The 22,609-nt window shown below is 35.4% G+C and overlaps 2 protein-coding genes across 7 annotated transcripts in view; one reads left to right on the forward strand and one right to left on the reverse strand.

Annotated features, from left to right (window-relative positions):
- KIF18A (kinesin family member 18A) overlaps positions 1 to 14,621 on the reverse strand; it is an 80,028-nt gene extending 65,407 nt beyond the window's left edge. Inside the window, exons 1-5 of one of the 2 annotated variants that reach the window (XM_027581102.1) lie at positions 14,470 to 14,621; positions 6,631 to 7,003; positions 4,389 to 4,546; positions 1,400 to 1,504; positions 220 to 330 (exon numbers count right to left, since the gene is read on the reverse strand). In XM_027581102.1, coding sequence (XP_027436903.1) covers positions 220 to 330; positions 1,400 to 1,504; positions 4,389 to 4,546; positions 6,631 to 6,955 — 699 coding nt within the window. In that variant the 5' untranslated portion in view covers positions 6,956 to 7,003; positions 14,470 to 14,621. The other variant, XM_027581103.1, reaches the window with a different exon arrangement.
- A 27-nt stretch (positions 14,622 to 14,648) lies between these two features.
- Positions 14,649 to 22,609, forward strand: part of METTL15 (methyltransferase like 15) — a 195,918-nt gene continuing 187,957 nt past the window's right edge. For 2 of the 5 annotated variants that reach the window (XM_027581104.1, XM_027581108.2), the window contains exons 1-2: positions 16,915 to 17,053; positions 19,871 to 20,157. In XM_027581104.1, the coding sequence (XP_027436905.1) occupies positions 16,948 to 17,053; positions 19,871 to 20,157 (393 nt within the window). In that variant the 5' untranslated portion in view covers positions 16,915 to 16,947. The other 3 variants (XM_027581107.1, XM_027581105.1, XM_027581106.1) reach the window with 3 other exon arrangements.

Below are 22,609 nucleotides of genomic sequence, written 5' to 3' on the forward strand. Positions count from 1 at the left end.
ATCCTGTATCTTCACACAGTAAAAATTTATACTTCTGATTTACATCATCTCAATTCTGATTATTCTTGATAAAATCTTTTCAAGGCTCCAAAATAAAGGAAATGCTGAGGAAGGAGCAGACAGCTGAAGGGATTTTCTTTGCATATATGAAAATTACCCCACATGAATTTGGCTTTGTTTATTTTAAATTTTAAGAGCAATAGTCTAATGGCCTGTTACCTGGAAAACAGCATGAGAACGAGAAGATGTGGCATTCATATCAGTGGGATGCTGTGTCCTGTTTTTGTTTCCACTATCCAATAACTGTAAAATCTCCTCTGAGGATTTGGGCTAGAGAAATTTTGTGGAAGAAAAACATACAAATAGTCATCTATCTTTAAAATTTTTAATAAACTTTTAACAAGAAAAAAGACTTTTAAAGATAAAATAAAAGGTAAAAATGCATTCTATAAATTGTATCCCATTATATATTTCCTACATAGTACTAAGCAAATGATATACAGTTGACCTTTGAACAATGCGGGGGTTCAGGGCACTGACACACATCTCCCCTCCAGGCAACTGAGAATCCACATGTAACTTATGACTTCCCACAAGTTTTCCTAATAACCTACTGTTGACTTCAAACCTTACTGATTATATGAACAGTTAATTAATACATATTTTGTATATTACATCTATTATATACTATATTCTTACAATAAATGAAGCTAGAGAAAAGGAAATGTTATGAAGAGAATCATAAGAGAGAAAATATACTTGCAGTACTGTATTTATTTTATTTTATTATGTTCAGTTAGCCGCTGTATAGTGTACTGTATTTATTTAAAAAATCCACATATAAGAGGACCTGTTCATCTCAAACCCATGTTGTTCAAGGGTCAACTATACTTTGGTGTTATATGAGAAAAAAAAGATAAAATCTTATCTATTGGAGGAGATAAAATATAAATGTATTAAGCAGAATACAGAGTTTACATTTGCAAGATTTTTAAAAGAAAAGCTCATTTAGAGTGACTGGGTGGCTCAGTCAGTTAAGCGTTGGACTCTTGATTTTGGCTCAGGTCATAGTCTCAGGGTTGTGAGACTGAACCCCGTGTTGGGCTCCATGCTGGGTGTAGAACCTGCTTTCTCCCTCTGCCCCTCCCCTTGAGCTCTTGCTCTCTCTAAAGAAACAAACAAAAAACCCCCCCAACCCTCTTGCCCAAAAACAACTACAAAAAGAAAAGCTCATTCAATTATTTCAAAGGAAAACAAAATAATACTGAACATACATTCTGATTATTTTAACTCTGCACTTCATTATTTTTCTTCTTTCTTGAACACAACAGAAAATAAGTAAATGGCTAAATAACCACACTTATTATTACAATAAGGAAAAAGAAATTTATAAACATACCTGATGTAAAGTCAATCCCTGAACGACTACCCCTTTTTGGGCATCTTCCCGAACAGCAAGTGGCCCTGAATTTACTAAGAGGTCACGAATCTGTTCATTATATACCTTAAGGAAAAACAAAACAAAAACCCCAAAAAACCCTGCTTTAGCACTGATGTTGAAATAACAGTGACATCACACATGTTGCTGACTTAAAATTGTATTAGAATTGCATCTTAAAGGTAAGCAGCAACTCATTTGCATTCATCTCACCCCTTCTATCTCAGGTTGCCATTAATTTTCTATCATCTGAAAAAGCAGAAGAGTTTTCAGTTTGCAACTGAAATTTAAAGGTGGAATCATTACACCCTCTCTCCATAATTCCTAACTTGATGATTACGGTGAAACAGAAATAAGATAGCGTGAATTGCCTTTTCCTATTTTCTGGAAGTAAATGGGACCCGTGGTCTTGGGAAATTTTAGTAAGTTATATGGAGGTGGCATGGTTCTTATTGAAGATGTTTATTATTTCATGATGTCCAAATAGTCAAAACTTTTTAAATTTTAGAGCTTAAGAGTTAAAACCCATACTCAAGGATCGAGAGTATTTATTTCATTTCTCCTTTATTTACATTAAATTTAATATGCAATTCTTAATAATAAGTCCCATAATAGGACCCCTTTTCCCCTCTTTAGGAACTAAGGCCCTAGGAGGTTGTGATTTGTTCATGGTCACAAAAGTAATAGCAGGGTAGGGATGGGAGTCCAGATATCCTCACTCTACTGCATGGTACTGAATATACATCTATTTTAGGTCTTTGGCAATTTTTTCCCCCAGTAATTTCTGTAAGCAATTCCTTTTTTAGTAATTTTTTAGCAATTTTTTAGTAATTTCTATAAACAATGTATAGAAATAGTACTATTGATCTGTTTTTACGAATTTATTAAAGTTACTTAATTTTCTACTTGCCAACCAAATGACCACAACTGATAAGATTTAAAAAAGCATAGAGACTGAGGCTTTAAGAATTATTTTGTATAAGTTATTTCCATGTTCTAATAAATAGTCTGCAGTGACACCTGGTAAGATTTTCTACAATGAATGATAACCACTTTTAAATGTAATAAAACTCTTAAAAGTAGTAAAATATGAAGATGTAATTTTTTGGTTCTTATTTTTCTGAGAAGCAGTAGTCACTTTTCAAATGCTTCCCCTTACCCATTTCAATCATACAAAATACAAAATTAGAACAACCATTCTCAAGCCAGTCTACACATCAGAATCACCTGGGAGCTTTTAAAAAACAGAGATGCCTCGGCCACAATCCAGACCTATTAAATTAAAATGTCCAAGGGCTGAGGCCTAGGCATGTCTATTTTTAAAAACCTCCATAAGCCAACTCTGGTGCACAGCCTGAGTGGAAAGCCATTAGATCACACCTTGCCTTACCATTAATAAAATGAAGGCAGATTAAAAGAAAGAAAAAACAATTAAAAAAACATTATAAAAATAACCAAATTTCAAAATTCGCCCAGTTATAAAAGGATCTAAGGAAGAAATAAAGAATATTGCTATGTTCTTTACCCAACTACGTTCAAAGCAATTTTTTTCAGCACTTAACTATAGAAAATGAGTTTTATTTCTTTTATTTCCAAGTTCTGTAGACAAGAAAATTTTTATCAACATACATATCTTAACCAATTTTTGAACTGTGAAGAACCTTTCTCAGTAGGAACCAAACTACAAGTTGTCAACAAAAGAGCTGTGACTACCAGAAATTTTTTCTCTGATACCACAAATGAATAGGCAGTAAAATCATGGATTTGTTTCTTTACTGGTATCTGAAACACTACCTGAATGCAAAGTTAGTGTGCCTATATCCTAGTTATGATTTGTTGAATGTCACCTATTACTAAGGGGGCAGAAGACCTCAAAGAATGAGGACACAAGAGACAGCATGAAGGAGCCCTGATTGGCTAAATCTAGCATAATTTGAGCATACAAATAAATAATTTCGGAAAAGGATTATAAGCTATTAAATAATGTTAAGAATCTATGAATCCACACTGATATAATAAAGGAAAAGTTCTTCCATATAGTAGAAAGCCAAGGAATAAATGTAGATAAAATGATGGAATTTAAATATCACTATTATCTACCATCATAATAATAATTGACTTAGGCATGAATCATCAGTGGATGTCAATAGTAACACATGAAAATTTGAGGAATAAGAGGATAAAGGGTAAAGTAGTATCTTTCTAGTACAGAAATTCTGCCAAGACCAACATAATGAAACGGATCACAGTTAACAAAGCCAGTAACGGAACTAACTAACCAGACCAGCCTCTTGATATGCTACTATAAGAACTCAACATTACTTCCATGGTGTTTCTGCCAGTGCATAACCTGAATCTAATCATTGACTAACCCAAATTAGGGGTTTTATGACAGTGACATAAAACACAGAGAAAAATCCAGATTGAGACTAAAGAGATACAACAACTGAAGGCAATTTATGATCTTAGATTTTCTTTTTCAATGAAGGGCATCATCAGAATAATTGGCAAAATCTTATTAAGATTTATAGATTAGGTACTGGTGTTCAATCATTGTTAATTTCCTGATTTTGATAACTATTCAGTGGTTATTTAAGAAAATGTCCTGTTTTTACAAGTCTGTAACTTAAACAGTTCAGAAAAAGAAATAGATACACACACATACAGAGGGAGAAAGCAAAGATAATAAAATGTTAACATATGGGGGATCTGGATGAAGGGTATCTGGAAGTTCTTTGTGCTAATCTTGCTAATCAGAAAGTAGGCCAAAATAAAATACTCAGCAGAAAAAGAGTAAGATGCGTAATAAATACTTAAGACCAGGAATTTTAATGATTCTATATATTCATAAGAAAATTCTATATGACAGAATAGTTTGAATGGGCCATGGTACTTCTTAAAGATTTCTCAATACTATTGACTAAACTAAGGAATGATTCTGTCAACTTACCTCCAGATAAGAAACTGCAGTACTACATACTTTCTCTTCTTTAATCTCATCCATGGATTTATAAAGGTCTAACATTGTTAGATACATTACTCCAGGTTCAGTAGCTGATCCTAGCATCGTGTGGGTCTTCCCAGCTCCAGTGGCACCATATGCAAGTACTGAGTTTTTATAAAAAGGGATCAAAGCTCTTTATTATGACATACAATATTACTATATCCACTGTCTAGTGGATAGTTCAATCTGAATATTCTGAACATAACTTTAAACTCAACAGGTCCAAAATTAACTTAAGAGTCTTATCCTTAAAACCTGAGAATTTTAGCACAAATCCACTCTTCTCCTATATTCTGTATTCTGGTTAATGGTACCATCCTCCTGTCATCTGCTCCCTTTCTTCCACAGCAATCTTACAAGTTTTAACTAATCGGTTACCAGTCTCCCTATCTAGTCTCAATCTTCTTTAATCCATCCCTTTGAATTTTTTAGTGTTTTTTTTTTTATGAAAACAAAATCTGAATATGTTAAATCTTCCTAATTGCTCAACAGCCCTACATAAGAAAGTTCAAATTCCTTGCCTTGGAATATTATTAGGCACTGTCTCCAGCCTATTTCTTCCTTGCTGTGGTCTAGGTATACTAGATTGTGTGAAGTTCTCTGCATGTGCTGCTTCTTTTCTATTCCACTGTCTTTCCACTGAAGAGTTCCTCTACTTAATCCAGCTGGAATATTTACACCTGTTCTAAACATTCAGCATAAATGTCACTTTTCCATGTCTTCCCTGTCACAGGCAGAAACATCTACTCCCTCATTTGAGTCCTCAGTATATGCTACACGTCCTTTTATTCTAGTATGTATCAGACTGTATTTCCGACTGTGAGCTCCTCCAAGGCTGAGGCTGTGTATCCTTCATAACTAGCAAATCACCTGGCACAAAGCAGATGTTCACTACAAGTTTGCTGAAAGAATGAATTCCAATGGAAGTCATTTAGAAATTCCTCTGTAAAATTTGTGTTTTAGGCAAATTATTTTGTTTCCATGATTCTCTCCAGTATAACATAAAAGTGATGTGTTCTTCAAACACAAAATGAAACAAAAAGGTACTCTGAATTACATATGGCAAATACCAGACATAATATAAACTCATTATTATTACTGGTAAAAATATTTTTATAAGTTAAAAAGTTAAATCTCTCTGCTAAGCCAAATATTAACAAACTACTAAAATACTTTTCAGTAGAATCAAACTGACATGTTTCATTCTGTTCTAGTTTATGTAAGCTAGCAGTACATCAAAAAGTCTTAAGAAAGCTGGATAATAATATAAAATAAAGCCAAGATGAAAACAAAGATTCAGTATTAGTTTGGTAGAGATTTTTTCATTTGTAGTCAAGAAAAATTTAAATCTCTGGAGACAGTATGGAGTTTCATGAATGGGGAAAAGAATATACACTTAAAAATGAGAATGATAGCAGTTCTAATCAATAAACCACATTCTATTCTTATTTGACCAAGAGGGTAAGTCTTCTGTAATAAAACTGAATGAGTCAGTGAAAGACAGTGAAACATGTTACAGTTTTAGGGTATCTTAAAGAAAATGTCGTAAATGGTAGTAATTACAAAAATAAGATATAAATAATGGTGTTAAGTGCCTTGTAAATATTGAATTAACTGGCCTTTAGGTCTCCTTCTAGGAAATAAACATGGCCATTTTGAAAGGCAAATTACTACAGATCTATCCAGAGTACTAGAGATGCTTTCTGGCCTGAAGATATGCTAAAATAGTACATGATACTCAATTAACATGGGCTTTTAACATTTTTTTTCAAGGTACAATAAAGAGAACTGGTTCTGTAAAGAAACTTGCCAAGTGTTCAGAAATGTCCAATTCTTCCCCAGGGATAGATAATTGTATAGGTAAGCAGCGGGAATATTAATGAATACAACTTGTGAGAAATCTGGCATCAACTGCAAGACCCATGTGCTTTATAACATAGGAAATTGAAAAGATGACTGTCTATAGGGACTATAGCAAGACTCTGGAAGAGAAAGTTCCACAAATTATATGTTATGTATGCCTAAATTTCAAAGAAAGGCTACATTTACAGTGAAATTCTACTGAATTTAATAATTTTTAGCAAACAAGCACCTTAAAATTGATTGTTTAGAATGGGCCAAGTAGATGTCCATTCTAATGTAAAACTGAAATCAGATGGAAAAATTAAACTCTAACTGAAACAATTACCTGTGCAATTATATCCATTCAAAAAACTACGAAGAATTGGCTTAGTAGTATGTTCAAAAACTTCCAATTGAGTTGAAGTTTCATCAAAAACTGCATCAAATACAAATTTGAGATCCTTATTTTGTCTCTTTGTAATATCTCGATTTGCAGTTTTCTTTCCATGGAAAAAACTAATTTCTTCTTGTTTGGGATCAAAAACTAGGATATGCTTATCCACAACATGGACCACTTTATGGAATCCAGCTGCCTTTTCTTTTGTGTTTTCTGGACGCACACGAACAACTACTTTCATATGGTGACACAGGTCTTCCTCAGTAACAGACATTGTTGATTATCTTCCTTCCCCTGTTTAAATGAATGCCTGAATATACCTCTGTAATTAAAAAAGAAAATAAAGTATGAATATTAGTTCTATTGTATACAATATGACTGACATATAGAATTCATTAAAAAAGTGTTAATTCTATTCCACTTATCTGGTAAATGTTACTGGAAATATATTTAAACACACATACACACACACACCACTCCCTGATTCAAAACCTTCCAATGGTTCTTTATTTTATTCAGAGTACAAGTTGAAGTTCTCTAAATGGTCTCCATTCTTACCTCATGTTTTATTGATCTTCCCTTTGCTCCCTCCATTCCAGCTAACCCATCAAGCACCCCAATGGGGTCTTTCCACCCGCCAGTCTCTCCATTGCAAAATGCTTTCTTCAATATCTACATGATGAACTCCCTTCTTTCAAGTCCCTGCTCAAATGTTGCCCTCCCAACTACTCTGATTAAAACTGCCAATCCAATTCTTAATTACCCTTATACTGCTCTATTCTTTACCAAAGAACTTATCATCTCCAAAAGGTATATACTTTTCACTTATTATGTTTATTTTCTCTATTCCAGTTAAACTATACACTCTTTAAGTACATGTATATTTTTTTAAAATCTGTTTTGCTTATTGATGTGTTCCAAGAGCCTAAAACAGTGCCCAGCACAGGGTAGACTATATAAGTATTTGAAGAATAAATAAATTAGAAAATCTAAAAGGTTTTTAATTTTTTTTCTTAGTTTTAACTTTTATATTCTCAATTAATTTCTGGATAGTTGAGGTTTCCAAACTACTGATCTTTGTTAGTTTATCTTTACTTTTTTACTTTTTATTTTTATGTGAGGTAATCTGAAAGTCAGACTGTAAATTTTAACCCTAATATTGATGTACCCTAGACTTAGATCATGAGAGAGCAGATTAGGATCTCTGAATACACTATGGTGTATATGTTATCTTCATCATCTTCATACCCGGGCTAATTGATGCATCCTTGGACTATTTTTAACCCTATGGGTTTGTGAGACACGTAGAGATGAGCCTTGGTTTATCAATTTCCACTGCCAAGAGGCTTGCAGCTAAGATCACTTTTACTAAAAATAGTTCATAAGTCAAGGTTCTCCCTTCATTACCTTGATGATTCTGAGAGATCTTTGCTGTCCATTACCATAAGCCAAACTAATATAGTGCTGAAGCCCTTGTGAAAATCAAAGCTAGGTTTTTGGGTAGCCTCACTATGACTGTATACGGTTTACCTATCTATAGTAAAGTTGAGTCTAATAGGAAGCCCAGGATCTGACTTCTGACTTATACTTCAGGTAAAGAGATCTACCATGGTCTTGTGTTTGTGTGATTTAATTTTTTGTTTTGTGATATAATTTAATCATTATCACTGCTGTGTAGATAACATACTGTAAGGAATAGAGACTAATTAGAACATTGAAGTAGTACAGACAGGAGATAATGTCAACTCAGAACAATTTGGTAGTCAGATTCTGGAAACATTCTGAAGGTAAAGATAATAGATTCTCCTAATAGATGTGGAGTATGAGAGACGGACAGGATTCAAGAATAACTCCAAAGTTCTTGGCCTGAGTGTTGGAAGATCTAGCCTTCTTGAATTTGAGACTTTTAATAGACATCCAGGTGGAAATGTCAAGGCAGTTGGAACCCAAATTAAAAAAGTCTGTCCTCAGAGTCTTAATGCTTCAAATGGCATTAAGATTTTGGGGAATCTTTAAATCAAGGAGAACAGGTTGATCAATTGTGTTAAATACTGCTAACAGGTAAAGTACACACTAAGAAGTAATCCTGGGATTTAGTAACACAGAAGCCAACGAGAACAGTTTTGGGGGAATGGTGGGACAAAAATCTGAATGAGAGAAGACTCAGTAAATACAGGAACTACTACTGCAAAAATGAGCAAAGAAATGGTATGGTGGAGGGGGAAGAAAGGTTAAAAAAGATATTTTGTTTTTTTAAATGGGATAAATAACAACAAAGAAGCTAAAATATGTCATAAAACCACATACTTTTGGAAAAAATTCAAATAAAGCCAAAGTAATCTAAAAGCAGGAGACACTGGGCACGGCACTCCTTTTAGACTCTGTCCTTCCCCAAAAATAGAACACTGAAGAGGGAAGGATGGTCATTTGGATTCTAAGTCAGGTCCCAGATGAATTACTACTCTGCTCTTTCTTCATCCTTGAACTTCTGTCTAACCAAGTTCCACATAGCACTTATACCTCACTTCTATTACCTTGGACAACTTCCTTAACCTCACTGAGTCTCAGTTTCTCATTTGTGTAAAAGAAACCTCAAAGCACTGTGAAGGCTAAAAGAGATAACAAGTATTAAGTGTATTGAGGCATTCAGTAAATGTCAGTTCTCGTCCCTGTCTATCCCATTCCTGTCTCTTCTTGCCAAAGACACTGGCTCATCTTTTTAGTGTTTCCCAGTGGGCTCATGATGGCACTTTGGGTAGGATAATTCTTCCTTGTTTGGAACTGTTACATGTATTAGAGGATGTTTAGCATTTCTGAACTCTACTTTAGCCTAGTGGCATCCCACATACCTTGTGATACCAAAAACTGATCTCTATACACACTTTTAAAACCTCTTAGGAATACTGAAGAATGCTTTTCACCCCCAATGATAGATAAAATACACACAAATGAAATAGTTAAATAAGCATAAGAAGACATCAGGTGATTTTTTGAAATAGACCTTAGAATCTCAAGGTTGGATGGGATCTCTTGTCAATTAATTAAATAATCAAATCAAGATGCTAACTGTTAGATGTTGGAGCCAGATACCTTAGGTTAAAATTCCAGCTCTATACAACTTTGTTTTACAACTTGTTACAGATTTTAAGAAAGACATCAATCTTTTTTAAAGTATCACACATTTCTGGACTTTTTCAAAACAAATGAGTGAAAATAATTTTCTTAATAAAAATACCTAAGGTCAACAGGATCACCAAAATGTAAAAAATCAGTCTATGTTCAAATATACTGATGTCTTCAGGGATTAATGAAATTTTCCCTACATTAATACATAATGCCAGTTTTCTTTCCTAACATGGCCAAGTAAAAGAGATGGATATCTAGTTGATGCTGAATAAGGCACACAGAAAGTAAATTCTTTGACCATGTTTACTAAGAAGCAGCAACAGAAAAGCCAAAGTATTGTTACCTATGTAATAATGTGTTGATTCAAAAATTCTTTTCAGGCACACCTGGCTGGCTCAGTGGGTACAACACGTGACTTTTGATCTTGGGGTTGTAAGTTCAAGCACCAAGATGGGTGTAGAGATTACTTAAAAATAAAATCTTAAAAAAAAAAAATTCTGTTCAGATGACTGTTCAGAAGATAGTATCACAGCCTCTGACCAATTTTGACATATCTATTCCTAATTGTATTTGTTGAATAGAATCAAGAGTAAGCTAGTAGGATTTTGTTGGTGGGACTAAAACATTAAAGATAAAATAGTTCCAACACCACTGTTCATTGTAATAGGAAGGTATCTGTCTAGAGAAAATAGAATATAAAAGAGAACAATGAAGAAGCTAAAGAAGGCGCTTTAGTTGCTAATCTATAAAGTGATAGGACTGGACCCTATGATACCTAAGGTCCGTTTCTAGCTCTAATATTTTATGATTATTACATGTGATTGGAAAAGAGTATAAGAAAGTGACAAGAAATAACAGCTAATGGGACTGTATGTCTTTATCGTTATATTCCTAATGCGCCCGGTTCTGGTTTACAAAATTAGGAAAGTGGAAAGATCATGTTTTATAATAATCACTGAGGGTGGTTAAAACACCATGTCACTTAGTAAGGGTAACATTTAATTTTCTGGAATATTCACTTACATAGAAAAGCTCATTCCTCCACTATATTTAATAAAGAAGTGTTAAAAACCTAATTCTCTTCAATAACTGCAAGATAATATAAACCAAGTTGAAGAGGCAAATTCTAAACTTATAATATAAGCAGGTACTGTTCACCCAAGATAAATATAAGCCAATCAACTTAAAGATTCATGCCCAATTATATGCAAGTACAATAATAAATTTTATTTAATTGATTGCATGTAGATGCCTTCTTCAAGAGCAATCAGATCATGTTATGTATCTCATGTTATTTCCCAGCTCCAAACTCTCCAATGACTTCCTGCATAAGAATAAAATGCAAACTCCCTAGCATGTCTAGTAGGTTCTACATCTGGCCCCATCTACCTCTCTGACGTCTTTTTCAAATGGTATCCTCCCTCTTGATTATTCTGCTTCAGTCATACTGTCCTTCTTAGTGTTCCTAAAACATTCCGTCTTGTTCTAACCTCATGGCCTTGCACTTTCTCTTCTTTGCCTGGAAGGCACTACCTTCAGATATTTGCAAATCTTAATCTCTCAGTTCGTTATTCACATCCCTGTCCAAATATCATCTCACAGAGGCTTTCCCTAAAGATTCCATTCAAAAGAGTGTCACCCTGCTCTTTCCTCTTCCATCCCTTACCAGCTTTATTTTTCTTCTGAGCATCTAGACTAATTGGAAAATATGTATCATTTGGTTACATATTTATTGCTTGTTTCCCCTCTGGAATATAAACCTATGAGAATATGGACTACATCTGTACCCCAGAACCCTGAACAGGGCTTGTTCAATATTTAGGACTCAGTCAGTACATACTTGTTCAATAAGTGAATGAATGAACTAATGCTGATTTTCAAGATACATGTGCAAAACAAGTGCAAAATAGCAGACTTGGCATAGAACCATTTGTATTTTAAAAGACATACATATTTTTATATGTATGGGCTCTTTTAGGAAAGGAACACAAGAAATTGATAGCATCAGTTGCCCCATGGTGGGGAAATATGAAGGTATGGGTGACAGGCAGGCTTACTTTCTACTGTATATCCTTTTGTATCATTTGGATTTTAAACAAGACTAGTTATTTTCCTTTCAAAAACAAAACAAAAAAGTATTAAAATTTACCGTAAGTACAATCCTTCATTTAATAATGTTGTATTTATAGAATACTTTCTAATGAACACTTAGTATACAAATAGAAATTGCTAAGCAATTTACATACTTCTTATTTAATCCCCATAACAATCCTATGATATAGGCATTTATAATCATTTCTATTTTACAGAGGGATAACTACAATATAGATTAAGTTAATTGGCTAAAGTCACACTATTGGAAGCACAAGACATGGGATTTGAACTCAGACTAACTGGATGTAAAGCTGAAGTATTTAAATCACTACTCTTTTGGTTGTAAATATATAGTCTCCAGAAATGTTCTCATAGAAGTTAAAAATATATATTTGCCTATTTTTGATAAAAACTTCAGGGCCCAGGAGAGGAGCTCTTGAATGAATATTGAAATAAAAGTGAAAGTATGATTTCTCTCTGCTTGTGGGATATCAAACAGTTATCTATTCTCAGCAAATACACTATTAATTGAGAACTCTTAAATTAGGTCAATAAGGTCATAACTACTACTAATGAACAACAACGATTATCATTTGAGCATGCTGTGTATGTCAGACATTATGGTAAACATCTTGGGGCGCCTGGGTGGCTCAGTCGTTAAGCGTCTGCCTTCGGCTTGGGTCATGATCCTTGGGTCCTGGGATCGAGCCCACATCGGGCTCCCTGCTCAGCGGCAAGCCTGTTTCTCCCTCTCCCGCTCCCCCTGCTTGTGTTCCTTCTCTCGCTATGTCTCTGTCAAATAAATAAAATCTTTAAAAAACAAAACAAAACAAAAACCCAGTTACCATTCACCATCTCTTTCAATCCTTAAATAACCATATAAGGTATATTCTATAATAGTCTCCATTTTACAAAAACAGACAGTTAGTTTAGGATAAGTAATTTTTCCAAGATGACATAACTAGTAAGTGAGGAGCCAGAATGTAGACTCAGGTCTAAATCCAAAGCCCATGTTCCCGAAGAACAACGCTCCACTGGAATAAGAACAGAATATTTTCAAACAAAGGAACAGAAATGCTGCATGAATTATTTTGAATGTGGAGTCATACAATTCTAAATTATTTCTTAAATTCAAGCTTAAATCTGAATTAGATTCAGGTTCAACAAACACTTTTTAGGAGCAGGAACTATCCTCCACACACTACCTTTTATTGTCTCTATGCAACTTACACCTGTCCTTGGAACTAACTTTAGTGTTAGAGCCAGTGCTTCTACTAGTTAAAAACATCACATTAAGAAAGAAATTTCAAATGCAGTGAAGGGCGGCACTAACATCTCGGCTATTTTTTTCCTCCTACATTTCATAGAGTTGACAGCACAAACGTGATTTTGTTGGGTACCTTCATCGATTCAAGGTATCAGTGCACTTTGACAAGATGCACTTTTAAAGTGAAAATTTTATGTACTTCAAATACTTGTTCAGTAACAGAAGAGATTAATTTATTACTGTTGAAGGCAAGATAATCTTTGTTTACTGAAACAGAGAATTCTTACAAGGTAACAGAAACTTAGTAACAGACACTATCTTGCCTTTGGTTCTTATATTCTCTAGCGCCAAAGTTCATAAATACTTTCCAAAATCCAAGGCGGAGCGCTGAAGGTAGTAAAATAACAACTACCAACTAAAACCTGTAGAATGCTTAATACATTCTACTTGATAGTTAATAGCTTTTTTTTTAACCTAAACTATGTATTATACAACAAAATTATTGAATTCCGGTCAAGTAACTTCTTTTCATAAACAGCAGTTAGCCTTGATCTGTTAACTGAGTGCCTAATGAGCTCCTAAAAGAGTCTTGCAGAAACTAAGAACAGACAGTATAAAGACTTATTCTCAAGGTTCAAGAGGACCTTTCATTCGCAAAGCACTTTGCCAAGCAGTATCGCTTCCATACCATTCTTGGCAATCCCGCTAGGCAGTGCTGGCAAGTCTTGTCTTGATGCTACAACTGGGACTCAGAGGAGGTTCCTGACCGAACTTTGCCAGGCTCACAGCAGAACCTTGCAGGACAAAAAGTTTTTAAGTTGGAGAAGCAAAACTCCTTATTTGATAGTTAAGCCCAGAGTTACATTTACATCTGTATCTGAAACAAAACACTCTGATTAGGAGTGCGGAATGAACTTTACACTGTAAGGTGCAGGGCAATGAAAGTGCTCTGCCAGTCTGGGAAAGAGGCCAGGATGCCTTTTAAAACGTCCGACTTCCTCAGGATTTAAGGCAGTAGATTTCTGCCCTTCCTGATGAGCAGTCAAGGGCTCCTGATCAGGCAGAGTTCTGCTCTAGCGGGTTCTCGAGTTCCTTCTTCCTTTCACTTTCTCCCCAGGGACCCTAACTACCCTCACCCCCGCACACACACACCCACTACTTAACCCTTCCGCATTTGTCAACAAGCCCATCCCGTCCTCTACTCCTCAGGCGGCCCCAGGAGCCTTCCGCTTCCAGCGAGATGGGTCAACAAAAGAAGCGTCTGGAGACGAGAGGTTTCTCCTCGCGTGCCTCTCACTCACCTCAGGTCCAGCAAACATTACCACGACACTTCACTACGACGGCCGCCTCTCCACGATTCAAACTCAGCCACAAGATTCAAACCCAAGCCAGCTTTTTCAGCACCGCGTTTCATTGGCTGCCGTCTTCGTTACGCCATCACGTCGGACGTTGCCGTGGCGCGCTGCCGCTTGGCGCCAGGAGTCTCAGCCGCGCAGCTCGTGGCCTTGCTGCGCGTCGCCAGGGCAACGCGCACGGCTGTTTCCGGAGGCGCCGGCCGAGGTGGGCGGGGCTAGACCTCAGCTGCCGGTGGGAGGTAGCCATCTGGGATCATCAGGCCACCTCCAGACCCGCGGGCGCATGGCCGCGTCCCAGGGTTCAGGGTGTGAGTGAGACGGGAGAGGGCAGGGGTTGGCTTGTGCCGTCTGCTTGTGGGAGAGGTGGAGCCTATTGGGTGTGGGTGAATGGGTTCTGAATGTTTATATTCTCCTTTTCTTTATTTAGTAGTGAGGCCTCCAAGGTGCGGGTCCCATGCTCTGGTAGGTGTAGGGACCTGTTCCTTTTAGCCACTTTCACTGGATCGAACTGGGGTCAGTGTTTCAGTTAATTGAAAGTCCAGGGCTTTTGGTTTGAGGCCCCAGTCTTCATTTCTCAGGACTCCCAGGCCTACTCCCTTTATTGCTGACTGAAACTATTTGGTGTTTTGTTGTTTTTACCTTTCTTTCTGATGATGACTTTACAAAATAAATTCATTTAAATTTATTGTCCTAGTTCATTATTGGATGCAGTGGTTTTGTAAGTCTTAGATTGTAGATATTATTTCAGAATGTATGCTTTAATAAGAAAAAAATACCAGAAAAAAATGGGAAATGTTTGCTAAGCCATCTTTGTCAGGATATTTTGAATAGTGTGATCTGAATGTCATTGTTATTCTTTATATTAACATTATTGTATTCATTCAGCAATTTCTGATTGTAGACTTTTGGGACATAATACCATAAGTAAAAATCCCTGCCCTCTTGGAGTTTATATTCTTACATGAAGCTTATCCCCATAATAAATAGGATGGCACAACACATTGCAGAGTATTACAAGTGAAATAATATATGAAAACCTCCGTAATATGGACATTTATTTCCTATTGAAGAAAATCAGAAGCACTGTATTGTATATGATTCATGTTATATGTTGTTTCTGAACTCTGGATAGAGCATCAATAAAGACACTAATTGCTGGCTATATTACATATATCTTAGCTAATGCAATAGTTATTTGTGTGGTGCTGGGTTTGGTAATAAAATTGAGAAGCCTTTTTATTTTATTTAAAATATGCACTCACTCTATAGTACTTTACCATTGGTGTCCCAGGCATTTTGTTAACTTATATATGTTATTTCATTTAATTCTCAAAAAAGTCCATGAGATGTAGGCACAATTTATTTTACTGAAGAAAAAAAACTGAAGTTTTCAGAAAATCCCTAAATTATTATTAACTGTACAAACCAGCCAATTCAGAATTGAGGACTTTGTCTCAGAAATACTTTCTAAATTAAGTGATATTAAGATGCTTTCTTAGTCTATTATGAAAACAGTCATTTTTTAAAAGCCAATTTCTTGTAAAATTGCATTGATGGTGAATAAGAAGTGTTTTAGATATCTTTTTTGACACCCACATTGTAAGGCTTGGTAACAGGTGTTTCCACACCTAATCTAAGTGCTTATTTTACATTTAACTTTAAATTCTGTCTTACACTTGCCCTTTAGCACGTTCAGATGATGAGGTCCATATTCTTAACAGTATAGTTAAAGCAAAGAACCTTTAATGTTAAAATCAATGCCATCACTGTGCCAGCTGTCTTCTGTTTAGTTTGGCGAAACATTAAGGAGTATAACAAAGTATAAGAGACTGGTGTATTTTGGAACGAAATGAAGGAAAAAGAACCAAAATCTTAAAAACATGTAGTGCTGAAGGAGACAGAAATTCCCACCTTTTGTTAGAAATTGGAGTATAACTAATGGCTGTGTTATAATAGAACACAGAAATTTAACATAGCTTCATAATAAACCAAACAGTGGAGATTAAGGATGAAATGGAAAGTTAGATTTAAACTTGACTCAGACATTAAAAAAAACAAAACAAAACAAAACAAAACAAAAACACGTAAAAGTAAATTTAAACCTGGCAGTAGTAGGTTCTTATTCCTGTCCCTTCCAGGAACACTATTTGAAACCCCCATTGCCGGCAACACCTTTTGTCAGCTGGGTCTTGGAAACAGCGGAACGAAAGGCAGACGGTTTTGTGTTGCTGGGGCGGACGTGGGGCCAATCTGTCCGTCCTTGCAAGTTTCCCCCAAGGTTGGGACCTAGACGTGCGGCAGATTCACGTTCTCTGGCACCATAGTGGTCGTCGCTGGCCCGAATTAGAAGCCAACTGAGAATTCTTCGTGCCTCAGGTGAGGAGAAGGTGGCCGAGACCCGGGAGCTCTTTTGGAGCCCACCCCATGCCTTTGGGGGAACTTCCAGAGGTCGCCGGATTCGCCCAGGACAAAGAAAACACGCTCCTGCTCCCGCTTCCTCTCCTCAACTCTCATTCATCTGAGCTCAGAAGTTTGTAAACAGTTTTCCTTCTTCCGAGTATAATTCTTAAGCAAAAGGATGCATTCTTCCTTAACTTTAGAACCTCTTTCACTTTCTGTGCACTCGGCTGCCAGCTTCCAGGCTGGGTTTTTGGCCTTAGGAATTAAATTTTCCAAACGGTTTTCTCCGGAGGGAAGGCTAAGTGCAGTGATGGTAATTGGTAGCACCGTTGAGGAAGTAGCTTTCAAAGGTATCACTCACCGTCGTGTTCCTACAATTGAAAGGGTAACCTGGCCAATTCCCTGGATTCAACAGCTTAAACTGAACTTTGCTGGCAAAGTTAAATGATTTACCTAGGGAAACCACGGAGTTGGCTCTAGCGGTCAGGTTTCCCAACTCCCCGCTTCTTTCTTGTGACCGGAGGAAACTTAAACTACCTTAAATCATTTAGGGTGCTCGGTTCGGAGCCAGCTGCAGGAGTGCTCTGGGTTATCTGGTAGGAGACCGGGCTGCCTAAAGGGATGGAACTCCCTAATATAGAGCTTGCCCCTTTCCAGTCTTAGGGAGGTATTCAGGAAACAACCAAAGAGGAAAATTATTGAAATCGTTTCTCCATGTTGACCCACGTTAGTAGCCAATTGGTGCATAATAAAATCTTTAAGCTTTGTACCTGGAACAAAGTTGAGTAAATACATAGAAATTGAATGCAGAAGAAAAGAGTTAAATGCTAGCAAAATGCTAGCAAAAGAAGCATTCCCCCCCCATCTGTTCTACTTGCTTTTTCCTATGTGGTTTTGATTCCTGTATTGGAATTGATTCACATATTTATATCTGGACACACAGTGTAGACTGCTTAAATATTCCACATTCCACTATTTACGCCTATACATTGCATGTCCCTGTTACACTGTATTTCCAAATGGAGTAGGACCAAGTAATAGGATATTGGTTCTTTACAGAAAAAGAATCTAATTCATGAGATAGTACAAATATATAGTCAATGTAATTAAAGTACCATTCAATTACATGGGTGCAATAAACAGAGCCAGTAGTCTATGTTTGTAGCATAGAGGCTAAGATAAGATTTAGGCTCTGGGGATAGAATGTTGGAATTACAGTTCTAGCCTTATAGCTCTCTAGGTATATGACCTTTTGGCAAATTACTTCTCTGTTTTCCTCATCTGTAAAATAGAAATAATACTACCTACCTCTAGGAGGTGTGATAAGGATTGAATGAGTTTAGTAGTGTTTGGTAAGTGTCCAGTAAATGTTAACTTTTATTTTGAAAAATGTTACAAACACTAGGTTAGAGGGTAGTTGGGTTTACTTTGTATAAGCTTTCTGAAAAACCCGAGGCACAATTAATAATTTGGCTAACTTGTCACCAGTGAACATCCAAAATATTATTTAAACACTTCCAGTCTTTTTTTTCCCTATATTTTTCCTGTGTCACATTTGCCACATAATTCTGTGGATTATGTCTTAGGTAAAGTTGGCATTTCCTTAAGGTAACATTTTGTTGGTTTATATATTATATTTATATAATATAAATGTATTTCTTTTCTAGTCATTACGTGTGATCAACTTTTCAACATTTTTCATTTCTATTGCAAAAGGAAGGGAAAGCATATTTAAGCAGGATATTTATGTTTCTTTTTTTGGTGGGGGAGATATTTATGTTTCTTGAAGCATTTTGAGAATGTGGTTTTTGGTACAGTCAGGCAGGTGAAATTTCCTAAAGTAAGTTTTGATAAAAATATTCTGTAGAATCTAGAGTTTACCCATCCATCCATTCATTTTTTTTTTTCCCTTCAGAAAACACTTATGAAGCACCTAGTGTGCATCTGCTTTTGTGGATATAAAGATGTGGGTCTTATTCTTAAATAACTAATAATCTATAAGGAAGGAAGAAGAGTGTTAACTTGGTATTTACTGTAGTAGTATTAAAAACATTGCTTAAAATCTAATATATAAAAAGCATAGTGTTTCCAAAAGGTTTTCTGTTACTATATTTCATAAATACTTTTTCCTCTGCATTTGAAACAGTTACAGATTGTAGAATCAAGAACAAGCGTGAGAAAGTTAAGGAATGTATTAATTATTTGCTTGTTTTGGGGGGGCAGGGGACACACAAAGCATGCCAAAGTATGCTCAGTTGAGTGTTTATAAAGTTATAATTTAAATTGGAACATGCTTTACTGATAGAGGCCATGGTGAGATAATCTCGTCAGAGAATATTCATAACTGGTCTGCAAGATTTTTACAAACTGATTTTTACCTTCATTTCTTTTTGGATAAACATGCATATCTTTTTCCAGGGACAATTTTTCAAACAAAGTTAAACTGAAGATGAAGCTTTAACATGAGAAAAACAAATAGAAGAGCTTAAAATAAAAGACCGCCTGAACCTGAAATAGGATAATATTCGTAATCCCTTTAATCATCCAGATAGCTATTTTTAAATTTAAATTCAATTAATTAACATATAGTGTATTATTAGTTTCAGAGGTAGAGTTCATTGATTCATCAGTTGTATATACATCACAACTGCTCACAAGTGCTCAATACATCACATTCCCTCCTTAATGCCTATCACCTTGTTACCCCATCCCCCAGCCCCCCGCCAGATAACTTTTCCAAATAAATAGTTCTAATGCACTGAATCCATTCTTTAGTTAATTAAAGTTAGAAAAGTATATTTCCAAAAAATGACTTAATAATCAATTTTTATATTCCTGATCATTAAAACGTTAATGGTTTTAGAGCTTATCAGGCCATATTAAAAAGTTATATAAAATTATGTATTTTAAAAATCAACAATCATGATATTTTTAATTTTTTTTCTAGATTTGTTGACCTACAGAATGCTTCGATACCCATATTTTTGTAGGATCTATAAAGAATTTCTTTCATGCTGGTTGGAATCTGGCATATTTAATTTAGGTGTCTGGCCAAAAAAAATACATGATACAACACAAAGATATAATGAATATGAAGCCCAGATGCAAACAGATCAAACTGGAACTCAGGAGATACACAGATCTCAAGATAGAGATTTTGAAGCCATGACTAAATTACATATTCCGGTAATGGTGGATGAAGTTGTTCGTTGTTTGGCACCACAAAAAGGCCAGGTAAGTTGATTAGTGTTACTGTTTTTTAACATTTTTCAAATTGAGATATTCACTTTTCTTAATATTTACAATTTTAAAGTGTACAATTCAGTGGTTTTTAGTATATTCACAAGGTTTTACAATCATCACTATCTAATTCAGGAGCATTTCATCACTCCAATAGGGATTCCTGTATTCCATTAGCATTCACTCTGCATTGACCCCCTTCCTCTTGCCCCTGACAACTATTAATCTTTATTTTTTGTCTGTGTGGAGTTTCCTAATCTGGCCATTTCATATAAATGGCTTCATATTATATGTGCACTTTTGCATTTGCTTTGTATTACTTAGCATGTTTTCAAGATTCATCCAAGTTGTAGCATGTGTCTGTACTTCATTTCTTTTTTCCCTCAACTACGGCATTTATGGACATCCTCTTTACGCATTCACCAATTGATGGCACTTGTGTTTCTACTTTTTGGCTGCTATGAATAATGCTGTTATGAACATTCATGTACAAGTTTTTGTGTGGACATATGTTTTAACTTCTCGGGTATATACCTAGGAGTGGAATTGCTGGGTCATATGGGTGACTATGCTTAACTTTTTGAGGATCTGCCATAGCGTTTTCCAGAGTTGATTAGTTTTGTCAAATAATAGTTTTAAAAGAAAAAGAACATGACATTGTCTGAGTGGTTTGGATATGAAAACTGAGTTCTAGCATAGATTCTTGGTAATTTTGGTATCTTTTCAGGAATGACTAGAGACAAAAGTGAGGATCTGAATTCCTGTTCCTTGTTTTGTTACTTTTTAACTACCTTGCTCTCTGATTCAGAGTTCTTCAGAGAACCAACAGGATACGTGTGTGTGTGTGTGTGTGTGTGTGTGTGTGTATGTGTATGTGTGTATACATATGTGTATACACACATACACACATATGGGGAGGAGCAGAGATTGAATGACTGATTTCAAGGAATTGAATCTCAAAGAGAGGTGTTAAGTCCAAAATGTGCACAGTAGGCTGGCAGGCTGGAGACCAAGCTAAGAATTGCAGTTTGAGGCCAAAAGCAATCTGTTGGCAGAACTCCTTCTTGTTCCAAGGAGGTCAGTCTTTGTTCCATAAAGGCTTTTCACTAATTGGATGGGGCCCACCCACATTATGGAGGGTAATCTGCTTTACTCAGTATAGTAATTCAAATTTTAATCTCATCTAAAAAAGAAAACTTTCACAGAAACATATACAATAATGTTTGACGAAATATCTGGGCACTGTGGCCCAGCAAAGTTGACATATCCAATTAACCATCATACTTGCCTTATTTAGTGTTGCTGGCAGGATTATATAAAGTTTTAGATACAAAAATGCTTTAAACTCTATAAAGAGATTACAGAAATGTTAGGTGATATAATATCCAAAAAGACAAAGCTAGAAATTTTCTGGAAATTAAGCACATTTACAAAAGGAAAAAAAATCATTATCATAGCAAATTTTCATCAAGTGTGTTTTTATAACTTAATGCTGATACTTAGTGTACTGACTTCAGAAATATGGTTTCTTATTTTAGAAGTACTATTATTACCTAAATCAGTTATTTTCATTCTAAAAGTCACACCTTTCTTCTTTTCCAGGATATAGTGGCTTAGTGGTCAAGAGCAAAGATTTTATAATTGGACTGCCTAGGTTTGAGTCAGTCATCTAACACACATTTGTGTGCATACACGGACATACACAGCCTTTAATTTTTTTTGAGACTTCTTTAAGTTGGATCAGACAGTTTTCATGAACTAAGTTCTAAGCTATATGCATAAGTATGCTGGAATGGCTGGATGTTGCTCATATGAAAGCTGTCAGTGATATGACTTAGGTTGCTTCATCACAAAAATATTCGTTTACCTTATCTGTAGGCAGTATATATATATATATAACAAGATAAGCCCAGTATTCTTAAATTAGATTATGTGTACATCTAGCTCAGTGTTGTCATGTAGTAGGAACTCTAAAATATACACGAAAATGTAAATAAAATACTAAATTGGATAAAACTTCTTGTTAAATATAACTTAATTAAAATGAAATTCTCTTCATTTTCTGTAAAGATTCATAATGCATGGATAACAATTAATACCCATACCTAAATGTGAGCCTAAAAAGAAAAGTACATATAAATATATATATATGATGTAATTGAGATATATATGAGAGGGGAGGGACAATTAGTAAAAAAGTGGAACAATTTGAATTCAGTGGCTTGAATTTGACCTCTGGAACCAGAAACTAAAGCTCATTGTATAAATTTTTTGAACCCTAGTAGCAAAAACTAAATATTTATCTTAACATTAACCTTGAAGTAGAAAAAGAGCCAAACAAAAACAAACCAAGCCCTACAAAATCTCCTATAAATCAGCATTGGATCTGCCTTTGTTCTAAAACCAGGTGGAATAAAATTAGACGATTTTACAATGACCTATCCTG

The sequence above is a fragment of the Zalophus californianus genome, chromosome 11, assembly GCF_009762305.2.
Source record: "Zalophus californianus isolate mZalCal1 chromosome 11, mZalCal1.pri.v2, whole genome shotgun sequence".
Classification (NCBI taxonomy): domain Eukaryota; kingdom Metazoa; phylum Chordata; class Mammalia; order Carnivora; family Otariidae; genus Zalophus; species Zalophus californianus.